Source organism: Desmodus rotundus, chromosome 13, assembly GCF_022682495.2.
Source record: "Desmodus rotundus isolate HL8 chromosome 13, HLdesRot8A.1, whole genome shotgun sequence".
NCBI classification, from domain to species: domain Eukaryota; kingdom Metazoa; phylum Chordata; class Mammalia; order Chiroptera; family Phyllostomidae; genus Desmodus; species Desmodus rotundus.
Window position 1 is genome coordinate 30,632,959 of NC_071399.1, and position 21,164 is coordinate 30,654,122.

Sequence of the window (21,164 nt, forward strand, 5' to 3'; positions counted from 1 at the left end):
ACAATGGTCACTTAATCTGTCCACTTTGTGTTGTAAGACTGCGTTAAAATCCTCCCACTGTAAAGGAAGTGGGATGTCTTGATTTCTTACCACGATTAGGGGTGATTTATATTGGCAATCTAGATATGAATCTCCCGCAAGTAGTGCTGATGCTGACAGAAGAAGTTGTGTGTCCAGGATCCAGCGTTAACTCCAGGTTCCTCCCTGTTCTTGTCCCAGTTTTATTTCTTCTGGATGGTTTCTTGTGCTCACGCGGCCTAGATGTCCATCCTCATCACCGTCAGCTGACATCCGGCCTGCATTTCCTTCTCCCTCCTCTTCACATAGTTATTTTTTTTGCATTCCTCCTGCAAGGGCCAAATGAAGGCTCAGAACCTCACGAAGTCTTTCTGGTCATTCTTTTTTCCTTTGGAATGTATTTTAGCCAAGTGTGTGTATAATAACGATTATTACTTATTAATAATTATTATTATTTTAAAAATAATGTTTTCCTATTTCTTTTTGCTCCATAAGAGCAGAGATCATAATCCAAGTTTGATCCAACCTTTACAAAAAAAAAATCCCACTTTTTAAAGACACTTATGAAAGCCTGTCATCAGGCTGTTGTTGCGCAGAAAAGTCTCAGACTGAAGCTCACACTATGAGCTCTGCATACACAGCTCCTCAATGTTTCTAAAGGAAAAAAATGATTTGTGGTCTGCTCGCAAAATCCCAATGCTGGGCCTACTGATACCAAGAAGATTTCACTAATTGAATAATACTTTGATCAATTCGGGGAGAAGAAATCCCCAACTATCCATTATTTACCTAACAGATTATTTAGCATTTAGAATATAGCACGTAGAAAGCATCGTGCCAGCCATCACATTTCCATCCTCAAGTAGTTTCAGAAGTCTTAGAGAAAAGCCACGTGCACTAGGAATTCGTTCAGCACCGGTTTTCAGACGCTCACTTTAATCTCATCTCGTGCAGTATGGGATGATGATGCTGACGGAGGTTGATTGCTGATTTGTTTCCTTGATTTCTTTCAACCTGCCTTTTGTCTGACGTGCTCCTTGCTCCTCTGCAGGGTGAAAGAGGCCTCCCAGGGTTACAAGGTGTCATTGGATTTCCAGGAATGCAAGGCCCTGAGGGGCCGCAGGGACCACCTGGACAAAAGGTAAGCTTGATTGGGTGATGGGGGCTGTGAGGGTGTAGATTTGAGATGACCTGTATTCTTGTTATAACAGTGGTCCTAATGGCTTTTTGTTGTTGTTGTTCTAGGGTGACACTGGAGAACCAGGGCTGCCAGGAACAAAAGGGACAAGGGTGAGTATAATGGTCACTTAAATTGGTGATGACTGTGGGTGGGATATGATATAGCAGTGCTTCTCAAGTGAGGGCTCTTCATACCCTTTAAACAATCCTGAGGGGGCTTCCTTCCCTTCCTCTCCTTTGCCCCTTTCCCTCTGCCTGTCCTCCTGTCCTCCTCAGGGCTGAGACAGTGCGCGTGGTGGGCCTAGGGACTTAAAGTGAGCCATGGCTCATCGTTCTTGACCAGTAGTGCTTGCAGCTGGTGCTGTGCATAAGCGAGTGCGTCCTCCTATGACTTGTGTCCTCCCATTTGTGTTTCCTCAAGGATTCCTGTAGACATATTGGAATTCAGGGGAGAGGGCATGATGGAAACGTGTCTTCATTTTAATGTGAAAAGTGATAGTATTTCCAGAGCAAAACTTGCTCTTCCTTCTTCACACTCTTTACTTTCTTTGCTACTCTCATTCCTGGGAAATGCAAAAATGAAGACCTTTGACAGCAGTATCAAAAGTAGAAAAATAGAAAGGCACTGTGAAATGAAAAGGTTATACGGGGACTGCAACAGTGACCTGCGTGTACATTTGTGCCTGGGGCAGAAGAGACGAGAAATAATCTTGTAACTCTCTGGGATGCAGAAGACCTGGATTTTGACTAGAAATGATTTAAATAATAAGATTCACTGCCCCTCCCCCCCAAGCTGATTTATCCCATGCATTCTTCTTCCCTACTGTTTGAGATGTTAATGTAAATTTTATTTATATTCATCTAGAAATTACAAATAATGAAGTGAGTGCAGAGATATATTGTGCACGAGCAGCCTTGATTGTAGAAGGAATTAATGGTCAGCTTTAGATGTAGAATTGCTTCTGAAACCCTGGGTGATCTGCCTCCCTGGGCTGGACCCTCAGCTGCCTCCCCGGCACAATGCAGTCTGCTTAGTGTGAGGTTCTGAATGCCAGCAATCAGGGCAGACGCCATTAGTGGACACAGTGGGAGGAAAAGAGGTTCCCAGTGCTCATGGAAACATTTTCATTCCCATCCTTACAGGGACCTCCAGGAGTATCGGGCTATCCTGGAAACCCGGGACTTCCGGTATGTATACAAAGTTCACCTGGCCCTGGCTGGGTGGATCAGTTGTTTGGGGTGTCATCCTGTACACCAAAAGGTTTTGAGTTTAATGCCCACTCAGGGCACACAGCTGCGCTGAGGCTTTGATCCCCGATCCAGGGGCGTGTGGGAGACACCACCGGATGTTCTCACATCAATGTCTCTCTCTCTGTCACTTCCTCTCTCTCTAAAATCAATAAACATATCCTTGGGTGAAGATTAATATAAATAAGTAAATAGATACATAGGCTGATAGGTAGATGAATGAATGAATGAATAAATAAAACACACTTTTATGAGCCATTTGACTTGAGTGATGATACCATCAAGTGATTTTTTATTTTGTCTACTTTTTCACTGTATTAATTGCAGGGTATTCCTGGACAAGATGGCCCACCCGGTCCCGCAGGTATCCCAGGATGCAACGGGACAAAGGTAAATTTAGAAGCAAGACCTGTCCCCGTTCCTGCATGTTCACCTGACTCTGCGTGTTGAGAAGTTAGGCAGAGTTGTTCTGTGAACACTGATTGAGTGCTGTAAGTGCAAAGTTGCTCATCCTAAAGCTTTCTTTATTGGATTAGGAAATACAGTTTTCCTATATTTCATGTTCAAGAATGACATAAGTGTGCCTTTTTTTTTAACGAGTTTACCCTAAAATTGCTTTAAACACTGTATTTCTTACCTATAATCTATTACTAAATCAAACAAGAAAATGGTGTTATTAATCTTGTCCCTATTAATTGTATTCTCAAATACACTTCTTTAATGTGAAGTAGCACTCAGCAACATAGATCGTAACAAACAAATTTTTAGGAAATGAAATTAACCAACAAATGAGGTATCCCTGATGGGTAGGACATAGTAACTGATGGGGTGTCTGGAGTGGTGTCCCATTTTGCCTTGCCTGGCACCTGTGAATGACTGTCTGCTGTCCCCTCAGGGTGAAAGAGGGCCTCTGGGACCTCCTGGTCTGCCTGGATTCACTGGAAATCCTGTGAGTATGAAGTTGTTTAACTCAGAGTTTGTTTCTTTGGTTGTAATTTTTCTCTTCTCATTCCCTTTTCTTTCTTTTCCTCTTTTTTTTGCACTTGTAATCCTAATGATGTTTTGAGAGAAACAAAACTAATAACAACCTTTTCTTTTTCAGGGACCGCCTGGGTTACCAGGAATGAAGGTACATTATTTTATTTTATTGGATTCATTACAGAAGTCTGTTTAAATCAGATGCCATAAAAAGAAATTTACTTAAAATTACTTTGGTGGGCTGATTACCTATTAACACATTTGTTTAAACTCTGTTACATTAAAAGGGTATGTAAGTCAATACACAACTTCAATATTAGAATATAAAGTTTAGACACTGGATACAGTTTCTTAATAGGAAATAGACAGTGACAGGAGGCTGGTGTGATGGTAAACCTAACAAGTGCGAGTCTGGTTCAGATTAATCACCTGCGTAGACATTTCAGGGATGCCCCTTTTTCAGAGCCATCAGACAGACACACGTACAGTGCCACCAAAAAGGACTCAAATTGGCATCACACCTAATCTACATGGTTTACCTTAAAAATAACCCTTTTTTAATGTTGCCTATAATCTGCGGGCACTCTTATAAATTCCATAATTATGACAGGAAAATCCCCAGTTGCCGTAGGTTAGATCCTTGGTGTTGTGGCCTCTTCATTCAAAGGCAATCTGTAGCACTTCTCAGCTTCATTTTCCCAACAAGTCAGGGTGGGGCGTAGGACCCTCTGTGCATGGAGAGGGAAGAGGCCCCGAGCCCCTCCCTGCCATGGCACCCAATTCCATCCTGCTGTCATTCAAGGAGACTTTCCTAATCTATCCTTAGGGGTGCCTAGAAAAAGGCTTGGCGGATATATTCTTGCTGATCACTTGGCTGTTGCCTTCCTGCCCGTAGAGCAGGGTGTCCCGCTCTGCTCCCAGGCACGTGGCCTGAGTTCCCTCCTCCTCTCTTGGCTCAGTTATTCTTGCTCACCCACACCCAGCCTGGTATTCTGTAGGCACCACTGGCCAACTTCCAAAGCAGACCTGCCGCTTCCCTCCTAAACTCGTCTCTGTGTACTTAGCTAATTAGGGCAAGGATACCACCTAGGCATCCAGCCAGGAACCCAGGAGGCATTCACAGCAGCTGCAGATTCTTCATCTGTGTTTGCTCAGAGAATAAAAGTGGCAGCGAGGCCATTCTTGAAATCAGCCCCATGCCAGCTGCCCCAGTGTTCATCACTGTGAATTGGGGAGCAGAGAAGAGAACTCAGCTCCTGAGGAGCTCCTCAAATTTTATAGAAATTGACCTTTTAAAGTCTTTCCCAGGCAGGTCTTGGTGGCTCTTACAGACCTGACCTTGAAATGAGCACTCCCTGTGCTCTCTAACAGTTCAGTGGGTGGGGTATCTGAGCGTTCAGAGCAGCCCTGTGAAAGGGATGCGTACAGTGTTTCAACAGCTCCTCTCGAGACAACCACGTGTCTGCATGAGGTCGAGCGTTCCTTTGTCCCTGTGTTTAAGGGCACCTAAGAAATAGCGTCCTCAGGAGAGCCGGTGCTTTAGTCAGGATCCTGCAGGGACACACAACCAATAGAATGTGTGTGTGTGTGTGCATGGGTATGATATGTGTGTATAGATGTACACACATACATAAATATATGATGACAGGTAGATAAATAGAATGAGAAAGTTCATAATTTGCAGGCAGGATGGCATGCTGGAGGCCCCAGGGAAGAGCTGATATTGCAGTTCCAATTTGAAGGCTGTTGTAGGCAGACTTCTCTCTTTTTCTTGGGAGTTCATCCTTTTTTCTCCTAAGCCTTTCAACTGATTGGATGAGGCCCACCCCCTTTATGGAGGCTAATCTGCTTTACTCAAAGTCTTCTGATTTAAATGTTAATGTCATCATAGAAATAGCTACACAGAGATACCCACGCTAGTATTCAAGCAAATATCTGGGTACTGTGACCCAACCAAGCTAACACGTGAAATTTACCATCATACCCTGCTTTTTTAAAAATGCTCATCTTGAAATGCTTTTCTTGAAATACGGTTCTTGTTTTGTGAGAACAGCCTGTGGTCACGTAGTCTTTCAACCAGAAGCTGGGTGGGTCCTGGTCTAGTATTTCTTGTTGCCTGTGTGGGACAGTCACATGGAAGCGTCATAGGTCCTTCCTCTTAGCTGTCTAGACATTCAGTCCTGGTTGCAGCCGAGTTGACTGTGCAACACTGAATGCCGGTCATTAAGATAGGGCATGAATGGGGGAGACGGCCAATCTACATATTTCAAGCTTAGAGAGAATCCAAACCCCAGACTTGGGCTAGTTCCATATCAGTAATGCATGCCTAATATTTGATAGGTTTTAAGTTTCCTTACATAAATATCAGTATTTGTGACTTTGTCTTACTTCTTATCCCATAGGGGGATCCTGGTGAAATAATCGGCCATGTGCCCGGGATGCTGTTGAAAGGTGAAAGAGGATTTCCTGGACATCCAGGAATACCAGTAAGCATTTGCTAAACAACTGTAATCAAATGCTGAGTCTCCTCCTGGTTTGCATTTTAATTCTTTCTCAATACGTTCTAGGGTATGCCAGGATTGCCCGGGCTACAGGGTCCCGTTGGCCCTCCAGGATTTACTGGACCACCAGTAAGTTGGGGGGGCTATTTCTCTGGGGCAGTCGTTCTAAGAACAACTATGTTAAGGTGTGAAAATAAATAAAATTTACTAAAAACTTTACATCTCCCATAATTCGGATTGGGAGAATGAATTTCTTTCTTATGAAAATATTTGCCTGGCACTTACAGCCTGCATATTCCCAGAGCTGTGGGAGCAGCATAATAATAGTACTGCATGACAAGACATCCCCTCAAAACAGACAACACCTTAATTTTGAGGGGCTGGGTGGATGCCAGTGACCCATGGCCTGAAGAGTCCGAGTTCAAGATGGACAAGACAGGCTTAGCCCTGGAGGTGGACTTGTAGAAATATAGTCATACCAGAGAGTCTATGCTGGTGGGGGCTATGGACACAGACCAGGTGGTGGCATAGAAGCTGCACTGTCCTGTAAAGACTTTGCAAACTGAGCACCCAGAGTGACATCTCAGGAGGCTTTCCGCTGTCACTGGCCTCCTTCAGAGCTGATAACTCTTAGTAGAAGGAGGACATCATCTGCACACACACATATTTTTGCAGTCACGAGAGAGTTAATATTAACAAGACTTAATTGTGGAATGCCACGTTTACCAGGAATGAATAATGCACTTGACTTTGTTATTCCTACACTAGCCTGCCTGAGAGTCCTGCGATTTTCAGGCTTATCTTTTAAATTGACTCTTTTTGAAGGTGGGTAAAATTCAGCAACTCCTTATATCCATTCCTGCAAATGTAACCTCTTTTACAATATGTTCTTGTATATAAATGAACTCATTTTTATGAGTAAAGAATGACTACTAACAGTTGGTTATATAAAGAATGATTATGTTTTAATTTTTAAATGATTATAGAAAGCATTCTGAAATTTTGTTGCAAACACAAGTTTTTTGACTTCACCACAGTCTCCTTGCTTGAAGAAATCATTCAGCTTTTTAAGAGAAATAATTATATTCAAGTTGGACAAATGTCATTTCCAAACTGGAAACTCTAGCCTTATAGAGAGTTTGGCTGGTAATTTTATCCACTGTTAGTCTAGCATGATTTTATATTAGCGGATTCCACAGGGCAATGCCAAAGGTTTTTGAAGTATTTACACCCCTGTTAATAATCATACAGGACTAGTTTCTGATTTCCTAAAAGTTTTACAGTTGTAGAACACAGGACAAAAAAATAAATGTTTAACAAATAAATTATCATGCCAACCATAGTATCTTAATACAGTTTCTGTACAAAGAGGCAATTAAGCTTACCAGTGTTGTGACTTGTACTTTAAAATGCTTTCTCTTACAGGGTCCTCCAGGCCCTCCTGGCCCTCCAGGTGAAAAGGTAAAGATTTTTTCATTTGTTTTTCTTTAGCATTAGTATAAGACTATCATGAAATTGCTGTACCTCATTCTTTAAGGCTCTGTTAAAAACTTTTGAACCATTGGAGGTAGAAGAGGGTATATTGGGGATAAATGGTAATGGAGAAATAAAAAATTAAAATAAAAAATGAAAACAAACTTTTGGAAAACTGTAACTTCTTTATTTCTACATTTAAAATCTGTCTATCCACCTATTCATCTATTCATCCATCTATCTAACTTATCAACTGGCCAATCCATTGATCTAGCCATTCATTGATCTTTTTTTCTACCTCCCAACCCCTTAGTGTTCCCTTTTCCCTTAGTGTTTTTAAGGCAGGAATTTAAAAACCTTACATTAAAAAAAGGTTTTTATAGACTTCTTTTTCAATAGTACTTAATAAAAACTTTTTTATATACACTAAATACATGATCACAACTTCCTTAAAAATCTTAAGGTAGTTTTGGGATGAAGCTGTTGCCTTAAATCTACTATCTTATTGCATTTTCTGTGATATTTGTTAGATGATTTTGAGCAAAGTAGACAACTCTAATAATGGAAACCCAATTTTCACTCAACAGGGGCAAATGGGCTTAAGTTTTCAAGGACCAAAAGGTGACAAGGTGAGTACACATTGCTTTGGTATGTTTTCATGTTTAAAGTCATAGTTCTGGGCTTCTGGCCAAGATGGAGGTGTAGGTAGATACACTTTGCCTCCTTGCACAACCAGAAGAAGGATAACAACCAATTTAAAAACAAAAAACATTCAGAATTGCCAGAAAATCGAACTCTATGGAAGTCTGACAACCAAGGAGTTAAAGAAGAAACATTCATCCAGACCAGTAGGAGGGGCGGTACAGGAAGCCCAGGAGGTGAGGACACGCAGCAAGGCTGTGGGTGATGGACTGGGGCAGGCGAGGTGGTGGCTGTTGGACCCGAATATCCCACATTTTCGTGCAGACAAGCTGGGAGGAACAACTGGGGAGTGGGACAGACCATGCAACCAAGGGTCCCAGCATGGCAAGCTAAAGCTTCAAAACCTCTGACTGAAAAAACCTGTGGCGTTGTGGTGGCAGGAGAAACTCCCAGTCTCACAAGAGAGTCTATTGGAGGGGCCCACAGGATCCCGGAATGTACACAAGCCCACCCACCTGGGAATCAACATCTGAAAAGGCACAATCCACTTGAGGGAAGTGACTGAAAGTGGGGCGAGAGCCAAGCAAGTAGCATTGTTCCCTCTCCGATTCCTCTACATACAGCACCACAACGCAGCAATGTAGGTTGCCCCACCTGATGAATATCTAAGGCTCCGCTCTTTACAACATAACAGGTGTGCTGAGACAAAGAAATATGGCCCAAATGAAAGAACAGATCAAAGAAGACGAACTACGTAGATGAACTACTTAGACGAACTAAGACGAGAGATAGCCAACCTATCAGAGGCACAATTCAAAACTCTGGTAACCAGGATGTTCACAGAAATGATGAGTTTGTTTACAAAATAGAAGAAGAAGTGAAGGCTGTGCAAAGTGAATTAAAGGAAAATGCACAGGGAACCAACAGTGAAGGGAAGGAAACCGGGACTCAAATCAGTGGTTTGGAGCAGAAGGAAGAAATAAACATTCAACCAGAACAGAATGAAGAAATAAGAATTCAAAAATATGAGGAGAGGCTTAGGAACCTCCAGGACAACTTTAAACATTCCAACATCCAAATCATAGGGGTGTCAGAAGGAGAAGAGGAAGAGCAAGAAATCAAAAACTTATTGGAACAAAGAATGAAGGAAAACTTCCCCAATCTGGTGAAGGAAATAGACTTCCAGGAAGTCCAGGAAGCTCAGAGAGTCCCAAAGTAGTAGGATTCAAGGACACACACACCAAGACACATCATAATTACATTACCCAAGATGAAAGATAAGGAAAGAATCTAAAAGCAGCAAGAGGAAAGGAGAAAGTTACCTACAAAGGAGTTCCCATAAGACTGTCAGCTGATTTCTCAAAAGAAACCTTACAGGCAACAAGGGGCTGGAAGGAAGTATTCAAAGTCATGAAAAGCAAGGACCTACAACCTAGATTACTCTATCCAGCAAAGCTATCATTTAGAATGGAAGGGCAGATAAAGTGCTTCCCAGATAAGGTCAAGTGAAAGGAGTTCATCATCACTAAGCCCTTAGTTTATGAAATGTTAAAGGGACTTATCCAAGAAGAAGAAGAAGAAGATCAAAACTATGAACAGTAAAATGACAACAAACTCACAACTATCAAGAACTGATCCTAAGAAAACCAAAAACAAAAACAAACTAAGCAAATAAGCAGAACAGGAACAGAATCGCCAAAATGGAGATCACATGGAGGGTTATCAGTGAGGAGGGGGTTAAGGGAGAAAGGGGAAAAAGATACAGGGAATAGGAAGCATAATTGGTAAGCACAAAATAGACAGGGGGAGGTTGAGAATAGTATAGGAAATGTATAAGCCAAAGAACTTATATGTATGATCCATGGACATGAAGTAAGCAGGGTGGGGTGGAGGAATGCTGGAGAGAAGGTGGGGGGTGCATGGCAGAGGGGGGTAAAGGGGAGAAAAAATGTGGGAGAACTGTAATAGCATAATCAATAAAATATACTTAGGAAAATCGCCCTGCTGGTGTGGCTCAGTAGACTGAGTGCTAGCCTGCAAACCAAGGATTGTTTGTTCAATTCCACACTACGTAGGGCAACATGCCTGGGTTGCAGGCCAGGTCCCCAGTGCGGGGCATTCGAGAGGCACCCACATATTGATGTTTCTCTCCCTCTCTTTCTTCTTCCCTTCCCCTCTCTAAAAATAAATAAATAAAATCTTTAAAATATATACACACACACACACGTATTTTCTTTTAAATAAGATAAAATCAGGGTTCTAAACATGATAGAGTTTCTGCCCCTGGACCTATGCTGGGCCCTTACACCACAGTTACTCTTTTCTGCACGCTCTTGAGTTTGTTAGTGCTTTTTTTTTAAATGCAAAGCTAAAATTCACTGAAGTGCTCTGTGTGATCTGACCAGCAGAGAAACAATGAGGCCATTAGTTCCAGTTTTCTGTATATACAGTTCCATCAAAATGTTCTCAGGCAGTGAGAAAACCAGACCTAGACTTTATTATAAAAGAATCCAATTTAGAACTTGACTGCCAAGGCAGAGGTCATCATGTCCAAATTGGGAGGAATTGAGCCACAGAGACAGGGAGGACAGACCAGAGCAGACATCCTCCTCTTGGGAAGGAGGGAGACCGGCAGCGGGTCCCCGATCATCTGGTGGTCTCTCCAGCATTCCCCTGAATCACACCAGTGAAATGGGCTTGAGCCCAGTCACGATTCTTTAAATTACAGCAGTGCCTGCCCCGAGGCCAAGGTTCTTTTTGGGGATGGTGAAGCCATTGAGGACAATGGCTACCAGAAAGCTCCACGTCAACCAGGGCCTGGGCAGGTGTGGACTGAACAGTTGGCCTCTGCTTTCTTTCCACCCTAAATTTTGGCCCAGTCTTTTCATAAACCTCACAAAAGTAACCCTGCAATTCATGCAATTGAATTTTGTGGACTTCACTCTTTGTGCTGTAACTGGGACTCATTGTACTTCCAGCTGTACCCAGCAGTTAGGATGCCTGAGGAAGACAGTTCTGGATGGTTCTCGTATTGTTGGTTTACCCAAAGATAGGCTCTGTTAGGTAGCGTGTGTCTCTCCCAGGCTGTCAAAATGCAACTGGACAGTATATATACATGTGCTTGTATATATGTGCCCTAGTGTGTACACACATACTGTTTGGATGTGTATGCATGGTCTATAATACATGCATGCATTCACAGACATGTACGGTAGATGATCAGGTTGCATTGTTATTACTTGAGAGAGAGGCTTTCTTGATTCCTGAGAACGGAAAATCTCCTTCTGGCTTTATATACTAATTGTGCCATCTTCCTAGTGAAACAGTGTTCTGCTGAGGCAAGGATAAATGAGAAAAGAGCATAACACTTTCAAAATAGATGTTTTATTTTAGGCCCCCCTCTGCATTTTGTTCTCTCAATAATTATTTTCTGCCTAACTAGTTCCTAATTTTTGCATCGACAGGGTGATCAAGGGGTCAGTGGACCTCCAGGAGTGCCAGGACAAGCCCAAGTTCAAGAAAAAGGAGACTTTGCCACTAAAGGAGAGAAGGTACGAAACGACTTTGTTCACTGAATGCTGTCTTGCTGATTTTGGACAAATTCCAAGGGATAAAGAGAAACCACACATCAAAATTTAGTTTTTCCAGCTGCATCACCCCCAACCTGGAAAAGAGATTTATGGGCTATCTATCCATCATATAAAATATAAGCATCTGACAGCCGAGGCAGCTGGTACTGGGTAGGAGCAAAACTGATTCGAAGCTGACTAACTTAAGTGAGGGCTTCTGAAGTGCACCCCGGTTGAGGATGGGCTGGATCAGCAGAAGGGGGAACTGCTGAGGGCAGAAGTACGTTACAGTTGCTGTGATCATCGCCCTTAAATTCCTAACCCAGTCAATATGAGGACTTGAATGCTGGAGACCAATGTGAATTTTTTTGTTAATATATCAGAAAAAGGTTCTTTTTTCCTTGTACATGTTCAATGTCATGTATAAAAGTGATATAGTTGTTAGTACTGATATCTCCCTCTCTCTCTTTGTCTAAAATTTTTTTAGGGTCAAAAAGGTGAACCTGGATATCAGGTAAGTACTATATTCTTGTTTATCGTTATTATTTTCTGTGAAAGAGCATAGTGTATTGGATTTAAGTTACAAGCTTATTTTACCTTGAGTGTAATAATTACTTAATTTAATATTTTAAATACATGAATGAATCTTAACTCTTTCTCTCATTTTTTTTAAGGGAGTGCCAGGGTTTGGAGAGAAAGGTGAACCTGGAAAACCAGGACCTCGAGTAAGTGCTTTTAAAAGTCCTTTCTTTCCTTATTGTAAAGTTGTTTTCCTTTCATTCCTAGAATCACAGGTTCAGGGACACAGTAAAATGGAAGAGACTGGTAGGCGTTTTCTGGTTTCTCTTTTTCCTCTCCTGAAGGGCTTTTCTGAAGCCCCTAGGAGTAGAAATGAGGAGAGCTGTCACCATTTGAAGAAATTCCCAGGAGGGGAGGGCCTTTGTTATTCACAAACTCCAGGATAGCCTGGCCAGGGTAGGGTGCTCTTTGAAGAGCTGCCCACCTGCTGGTTTCTCACTGACTTCCACTGTCCACTTGCTCAGAGCCCTGGATGCCCTTTGCTGCCGCCTTCCTCGGCCAGCTTGTACCTCCGCCCAGATCCCAGATGCACATCCTGGAGTAGAGATGCTCAGATACTTCTCACCCCTGCATCCTGTGAAAGGAGACCCACCCAGCTTCCGAAGCCTGAGCATTTTCACTTTCTTCCCTGAAATAACGCAGGAAAACCTCCACTAAAATCAGTTGGCTGGTGTTTGCTATGCTGGCAAATGCAATGGGTACCTTAGAAGATTTGGAACTAATCAGGCTCCATTTTTAAAAAAATGACAAATCCTCTTCTATTTACACGGAGGTTTCCTATGAAAGATGACATATGATCTTGTATTTGAATCAGAGCCTTGGTATTATAGTATGATTATTTATGAAATACTAATGATTAAATCTTTATTGTATAGGGAAAACCTGGAAAAGATGGTGAAAAAGGAGAAAAAGGGAGTCTAGTAAGTATTTTTCTGTGATTTTTTAAAAAGCAAACTGTTGCCTTCACTAGCTTACAGTTGTTGACTCTGCTTCCTTCTAGGGGTTTCCCGGCGATGTGGGGTTGCCAGGACTCCCGGGCCGAGAGGGTTTAAAGGTAAATGGTGGCGTTATTGTGATTTTTTTCTCCATTTTGTAGGTCAACTCAGAAGGTTGTACTAGAATAAAGACTCCCAGAAATTACAAGTATTTATATTCCACGTGAGCAAAAACAACTTAGCTTAGTGGTTTTATTCGTGTGCATAATTTTTTTTATTCTCCTTTTAAAAAATATATTTTGTTGATTATGCTATTACAGTTCTCCCACATTTTTTCTCCCCTTTACCCCCCTCTGCCATGCACCCCCCACCTTCTCTCCAGCATTCCCCTCCCCACCCTGCTTAGTTCATGTCCATGGATCATACATATAAGTTCTTTGGCTTATACATTTCCTATACTATTCTTAACCTTCCCCTGTCTATTTTGTGCTTACCAGTTATGCTTCCTATTCCCTGTATCTTTTTCCCCTTTCTCCCTTAACCCCCTCCTCACTGATAACCCTCCATGTGATCTCCATTTTGGTGATTCCATTCCTGTTCTGCTTATTTGCTTAGTTTGTTTTTGTTTTTGGTTTTTTTAGGATCAGTTCTTGATAGTTGTGAGTTTGTTGTCATTTTACTGTTCATAGTTTTGATCTTCTTCTTCTTCTTCTTGGATAAGTCCCTTTAACATTTCATAAACTAAGGGCTTAGTGATGATGAACTCCTTTCACTTGACCTTATCTGGGAAGCACTTTATCTGCCCTTCCATTCTAAATGATAGCTTTGCTGGATAGAGTAATCTAGGTTGTAGGTCCTTGCTTTTCATGACTTTGAATACTTCCTTCCAGCCCCTTGTTGCCTGTAAGGTTTCTTTTGAGAAATCAGCTGACAGTCTTATGGGAACTCCTTTGTAGGTAACTTTCTCCTTTCCTCTTGCTGCTTTTAGATTCTTTCCTTATCTTTCATCTTGGGTAATGTAATTATGATGTGTCTTGGTGTGTGTGTCCTTGAATCCTACTACTTTGGGACTCTGAGCTTCCTGGACTTCCTGGAAGTCTATTTCCTTCACCAGATTGGGGAAGTTTTCCTTCATTCTTTGTTCCAATAAGTTTTTGATTTCTTGCTCTTCCTCTTCTCCTTCTGACACCCCTATGGTTTGGATGTTGGAATGTTTAAAGTTGTCCTGGAGGTTCCTAAGCCTCTCCTCATATTTTTGAATTCTTATTTCTTCATTCTGTTCTGGTTGAATGTTTATTTCTTCCTTCTGCTCCAAACCACTGATTTGAGTCCCGGTTTCCTTCCCTTCACTGTTGGTTCCCTGTGCATTTTCCTTTAATTCACTTTTCATAGCCTTCACTCTTTCCTCTGTTTTGCAACCACACTCAACCATTTTTGTGAACATCCTGATTATCAGTGTTTTGAATTGTGCATTTTGAATTGATAGGTTTTCTCTCTCTTCATAGCTTAGTGGTATTTTTTCTGTAGCTTTGATCTGTTCTTTCATTTAGGCCAAGTTTTTGTTTTTTTTTTTTTTTTGGTCTCTGCTTGCCCGTTATGTAGTAAGAGGCAGAGCCTTATGTGTTGCCAAGGTGGGGCAACCCACGTTGCTGTGTTATGGTGCTGTATGTGGAAAGGGGTCTGAGAGGGAACAATGCCGCTTGCTAGGCTCTCTGCCAGCTTTCAGTCACTTCCCTGACTACCCACAAGCAAATTGGGCCCTTCTGGTACTTATTCCCAGGTGGATGGGCTTGTGTACATTCTCCAGTGAACTCTCCTGTGAGGTTGGAAGTTTCTCCTGCCACTGCAACCCCCACAGGTTTCTTCAATGAGAGCTTTTGAGGCTTTATTTCCCTGCCCTGGAATTCTAGGTTGTGTGGTCTGTCTTGCTTCCCAGTTGTTCCTCCTGGTTTATCTGCAGGCAAATGTGAGACTACCCAGTCCGCCAGCTGCTGCTTTGCTCCGAGTCCTCTCAGCCCTAGCTGCCTGTCTCCTACTGGTCTGGATGAATGTTTCTTAACTCCTTGGTTGTTGGATTTCCATACAGTTTGATTTTCTGGCAGTTCTGGTTGTTTTTTGTTTTTAAATTTGTTGTCCGTCTTTTGGTTGTGCAAGGAGGCACGATGTATCTACCTACTCCTGCATCTTGGCCGGAAGTCCTTTGTGCACATAATTTTTTTTTAATGAAATGTTTCATTCAAATTTTTAAGTCTTTTTTTTAGTAGATTAATTTTTTCCTGAGTATTAACCACCAGAACATGCAGGAGGATATTGTGAAGAAAAGAAAATTTATCTGATTTTTCTCTTACCCAGAGTTAACAATTTTCTTATGTGCATACATGTTCATGTGCTTTGAAAAAAATGCTATTGCATCATACATCCTGCCCTTTTGCTTAGTGATATAATATGGATGTATTTCCATGTCCACAATGTAGTTATACTTGAACACTTTTAATGTCCATGCCTTTTACTGCATGGTGTTTAGGCCACTTTCACAGTTTTTGATTGCTAGTATTTTTGTTTGCTTCTCTCATCATTTCCCTGTTATATGTTCCTAAAAATGTAAAGTTGGGGGCAACTTTTAGACTCTTTTTTGGAAGCTTTTCCGTGTACCACAATTTGCTCCCAGAAAAGCACTTCTGCCAGCTCAGGGCCTTTCCATCTGGCAACTGTTGGTTATCGAACTTTAAAAAATACTTGTCATTTTGATAGACAGAAAAAACTCATTGTTTTATTGTTTTCTTTTAATCATGACATTAGGTATTGTGCATTTCTATTAAAATAAGAAATACAGTTGACCTTTGAACAGCAATGGTTTGAAATGCATGGGTGTACTTAAAGTGGATTTTTTTTTTTTTTTTTGCTTAAAATACATACAGAACTGTAAAAGTAGTTTCTCTTCCTTATGATTTTTTAATAGCATTTTCTTTTCTCTAGATTACTTTATATTGTAACAATATAGTATTTAATACATGTCACATACAAAATACATGTTAATCAACTATTTATGTTATTGGTAAGGCTTCTGTTCAACTGTAGGCTATTAGCAGGTAAGTTTTCAGGGTATCAGAGTTATACATGGATTTTTGACTGTGTAGAGTTGGTGCCCTCAACCCCTGCATTGTTCAAGGGTTGGCTGTCATTTTGAAATATTTATCTCCAACAGTGAGTGCTAAACTAGAGAGAGGACCTGAAGGTTTGTTTATCAAAGCCAGGGATAATCACATCTTTTATAAGACTGTCATTTTTTAAGAAAGTAAAATCTTTTAGAATTTAAAAGGTAAGTATGTTAAGAATATAGTAACTATTTTTAAAATCTCACAGATGTTTCTAAATTTCTCCTCATACTTATGAAACACCAAAACATCCAATTCTGGTTTAATGCCTAAGTTTAATGCATTAGTTTAAAAGGGAAAAAAACGTACATTTATGGAATAATGGCATATCTTAAGACTTCTAAAAGTATTACGATACTTAAATAAGAATAACATGTAAAAGGATTAATTTCTTTAGGTTTTTTATCTAATATTAGTTAAATTAAGCCTCAAAGTGATCAGAATTTATCCACTAATGTTTTCAAGTAATGCTAGATTTTAGGGGGAAAGAAAAAGCCATAAATAACCTTTATTATGACTTCCAGTGCAGATTTAGACAATCTTACACCTAAAAACTTCAAATGAAATGATTCTTAAAGAAAATATACTAGGGAATCATAAGCTTTCATGTCAGTTTCATTTATTTTCATTTTACTGAAAACCACTGTGTACTAATTCAGTTCACAAATGAGTCTGTTAAATCTCTCTGAGGGACCATGTAGTAAACAGAACAAAAATTGTGAGCTCGTTTATAAGAGGATTAATTAGCCTCCCATTTATGTTTTGTAGAAATCTTTATCCTCATATGTCACACTTATGCAAAGCAAAATAAAATCTATTTGCTTTTGTTATAATTGTTACAGAGCGCTCTAAGCTAGCTATAATGAAAGATACTAAGGAGAGGAAAATAATTTCAGAACAGTGGGCACACAGTCTGTTTTTTTTTTTAAAAAAAGGTTTAACTACTTTCTGCAAGATGTTCTTTAAAGAATGCAGGATAGTGAAAAAATGCCAAAGTTATTTTTTTCTTTTGTAGGGAGACAAAGGTGAAGCAGGCCCTCCGGGCCCACCTGGCACTGTGAGTAAGGGTAATGTTTGCTGGTGTGAGAGAGTGGTCGACATGAAGGGAGGAAAAGACACGAGACTGAATGTTTGCATGTGCCGCACGCTCCACAGCATTCCCAGAATTACATTTTCATGTAAAAGGCTGTGTGTAGTCTGAAATAATAATTTTATATTTTCTATGGTGTGGTTTGGCTCTTACTTTTTATTAAATTTTGATAATTTCTGCATATCCTTGACCACTGTGGATAAAACATAGTAACAACACACTCTGAAACATTTTTGGTTTAAATGGTCCATTAAGGAGAATGTTAATAAAAGGGACAGATCATTCATAATTTTTTCTAAGCAAAACAATTTTTATTTTTGCAAATAACATTTTGTTCTTTGTCTTATGCATAGTTTTACATACGTGTAATTAATGTATATAACTTTTTTTAAAAAAGAATATTCTCCATGTTATCAAATTATCTTTGAGAAATTATTTTTAGTATCTTATCAGTGTTGTGCTATGATAATTTTTAACCATTTTGCCCCAAAGCTTTTCTAAAACCATGAAAATGTTACCATTCTCTTGTCTGCTGCTATTCTTGCATTGTGGTGATGAATGCTTGTACATGCCATTGTGTGTGAGAGACTGTGAGCGTGAGAGAGTGTGTGTGTGAGAATGAGAGTGTGTGAGTGTGAGAATGTGTGAGAGTATGTGAATTTGAGAGTATGTGAGAAAGTGTGTGTGAGTGTGGGCGGGGGTGTTATTTTTCCTTGGGCTACACTTCCAGAAATAGGATTATTGGATCAATTTATCAAACCTTCTTATTAATGCTTTTAATATGTCCATATATACTTATGATTCCATTTTCCATATTTGTGCTCCAGCTACAGTGTTCAAATAACCTGTTTGTACCTTAACCTTATCAACAAATTTTAATAATGTCCAGTAGTTTAATTGCAACAAAGGAATTTTAAGAGTGATAATGCAATATTTGCCCTGGTCATTTTCCTTGAATTTGAGTAGTTTAGAATTGAGTGAACAAGTTCCCTCTTTTTTAATTAGGTCTTAAGGAAATCCCTACTTGGAACCATTTAGTTAAAAAAAAAAAAAAAAAGAAAGAAAGAAAGCAAGAAAGCAGAAAACCTCTTACAGTAAAAATTTTGAGTGTTCGGTTACATATTGCTTGAGGAAATGTAAAGGTGTTCTGGTAGCACTCTTTAAAGTAGAATATTCATTTTATGGCTTGTATGGGCATTAAAAAATTCCAAACCTAAATCTCAGTATTCATGTTTTTCTAACTTTACCTCATTGGTAAAGCTTCTGCCAGGCAAATCGTCACAAAAGGAAGAGGAGGTTGCTGGTGTAGTTCTCTGCAAGGGGGGGCATTATGTAATAGTTGTTTTGTATGTTTTTGACTCTCCCTCCCTCACTGCTAATTATTTTCTTTCATATTTCATGAAATAATAAAAATAAAGTGTTAGTTTCTTTATCTCTTCTGCTGTACTATACAGCGCCAGCCACTCCACACCCCATGATGATGCTGTGTTCTGTATCGCAGGTCATTGGCCCAGGAATCTTGGGAGAAAAAGGCGAACGGGGGTACCCAGGGTCTCCAGGGTTGAGAGGAGAGCCAGGCCCCAAAGGCAAGTTTCTTTCCTTTTTCTTTCCCTCCCTCTCTCTTTCCTCCTTCCCTCCCCCTGCTTTCTCTCATCCTTTCTTTCTCTTTCTTCCATTTTGATGTGCACTCATTCGCATCTTGAAAACATCTGCGTTCCTTGCAGGACCATGTGGTGACCGAGTCTCATTTGGGCTTGTGTTTCATTGTGACACTGTTGATCCAGGGCCCTTCCCCTGGCAACTCTGTAGCTTCAGGGGCATTGCATTTCCACGTGCTCAGTCTTCCTTGTTCCCCTTGACAGTGGGTACTCATGAGCACAGAAATATAAACCATAAATCACAAGTGGGCCCGTCTCAGTTTGTCCAACTTTTTTTCTCTTTTTCAGGTTACCCAGGATTACAAGGCCAGCCAGGGCCCCCAGGTGAGTGTCTTTAACTGATTTTTAAAGAATACTTGTAAAACTTCTGTGTGGCTTATATTCTGAACATATTTATCAAGTACATCAGATATTTGCATAAAAGGGCTAACAGTTTTGTTGCACATTTTTCTATAATAGTTATGAAAGCAACATGTGTTCATAGGAAAAGTGTTTATTTTTTAAGGTACAGGTTAGCATGTGGTTATAAACATGTACTTGATTGGTGGGATTTTTCTATCTCTCATCAAGACACATGTACTCTCTCTGGCTCTGATCTTTTCCAAAGTTAATATGTAAGAAGCATTTGTTAGCATTTAAAAGGTAAGAAGCCCGCCCACTTAATTTGTTACTTGTCTAAGTAGTCCCCTTTTGGTGATGGTCATTAGTCATTTCACCTTGAACAGACTTAAGAAAATTATTTTGTGCTGTTGACATTAAACTTGTGATTATTTAGATGAAATTTGGTTCTGGTTTCAGGTATCTCGATACCCGGGCAGCCTGGTGTTCCTGGCTTCCCTGGTGAAAGAGGAGAAAAAGGTGACCAAGGACTTCCAGGGGTGTCTCTGCCAGGACCAAGTGGAAGAGATGGACTCCCAGGCCCTCCTGGGCCCCCTGGACCTCCTGGACAGCCAGGCCACACGAGTAAGTTCCCTCTGGGGCCATTTCACATGGTGTCCCATCAAAGACAGGATGCCAGGGCAAAGCTAGCCCAGGTCTTTAAGGGTGCTCCAGAGTTCTCCATGCAAAGGCTGCTGATTAATGAATTATTTACATCTCACTTAGGTATCTTTGCAAAATTAGCCGTGCCAATAGAATAGTAAAATAAAGGAATAGTAAAGGGAATAGTAAAATAAACATAAAACTGGTTTAAAGGAGTAAGAAATATGTTAACCAGCTCTGAGTCTCCTGGTATCTAAAGCTGAAAAGCAAACCAGTTGAGTTATACAGTTCTTACTGAAAATGGAATGCATTCTAGCTTATCTGGAGTCACAAACTCATACTAAGACACACACACACGGACATGCACATGAAGAAGGGCTGTGTGGCTACAGGCTGCACAGTCTATGTGGTAACATAAGGAAGGACTTCAAATTTGCAAGGTACTTTGCATGGATTTTTCTTACAACAGCCCTTCATCAAAGCTAAGCACAGAACACTGAAATCTTGATTCAGTTAAGGGGGTCCTATGATCCCAAAGTAATACCAATGCAAAATATAAGAAACTGTCAGAGGATTTAAGTTAATAGTACCAATGGAATGAGTTCAGATTTTCAGAGCAAGTCCTACTAATCCCCTGGGGGGTGGCTGATGGAAGATAGGTTCATACGCCTTAAGTTCATATGAACTTAATTGCTGGAGTTCAAACATGTCTTTGTGAAAGGGTGTTCTGATAGCTGAGGCTCCATACACAGGCCAGATATGGACCAGATGGAACAGTCGGTTCCAGATTTGAAGCTTCACTGCAAATGCTCAGCATGAATTTCCTTTCACATGTTGCTAATAGGAGGAGAGGATGGATCATTTGTGACTTAGGGAGACTTCTTCCCGTTCTCTCATGGGTTAGTGAAACATGGAGAATGAAGATGAAATACTGAAGTCCTACAGGCACTCAGTCCAGAGACACTTTTTGCTCTGTGTATCTGAGAGAAAGTTTTGAGCATCAGAAGAGCCTTTGGCTCACTTATTCACTCAACAAGCATTGGAGGGCCCACGAAAGGCCAGGCAGGACTAGTGACAAAACCCTCACAACCACCCTGCCCTCCTGTAGGTCTGGCACATGCATTCTATGGGGGGATGTAAACCAAACAAATAAGTAAA

The 21,164-nt window shown here is 40.7% G+C and overlaps 1 protein-coding gene across 1 annotated transcript in view; it reads left to right on the top strand.

Moving 5' to 3' along the window:
• Positions 1-21,164, top strand: part of COL4A1 (collagen type IV alpha 1 chain) — a 152,021-nt gene that overhangs the window by 84,915 nt on the left and 45,942 nt on the right. Inside the window, exons 3-21 of the mRNA XM_053916317.1 lie at positions 1,070-1,159; positions 1,264-1,308; positions 2,341-2,385; positions 2,773-2,835; positions 3,341-3,394; positions 3,548-3,574; positions 5,826-5,909; positions 5,991-6,053; positions 7,350-7,385; positions 7,985-8,026; positions 11,504-11,590; positions 12,096-12,122; positions 12,283-12,333; positions 13,063-13,107; positions 13,188-13,241; positions 17,293-17,334; positions 18,869-18,953; positions 19,314-19,349; positions 19,824-19,988. Coding sequence (XP_053772292.1) covers positions 1,070-1,159; positions 1,264-1,308; positions 2,341-2,385; positions 2,773-2,835; positions 3,341-3,394; positions 3,548-3,574; positions 5,826-5,909; positions 5,991-6,053; positions 7,350-7,385; positions 7,985-8,026; positions 11,504-11,590; positions 12,096-12,122; positions 12,283-12,333; positions 13,063-13,107; positions 13,188-13,241; positions 17,293-17,334; positions 18,869-18,953; positions 19,314-19,349; positions 19,824-19,988 — 1,141 coding nt within the window. The remainder of the gene's footprint in view (positions 1-1,069; positions 1,160-1,263; positions 1,309-2,340; positions 2,386-2,772; positions 2,836-3,340; positions 3,395-3,547; positions 3,575-5,825; positions 5,910-5,990; positions 6,054-7,349; positions 7,386-7,984; positions 8,027-11,503; positions 11,591-12,095; positions 12,123-12,282; positions 12,334-13,062; positions 13,108-13,187; positions 13,242-17,292; positions 17,335-18,868; positions 18,954-19,313; positions 19,350-19,823; positions 19,989-21,164) is intronic.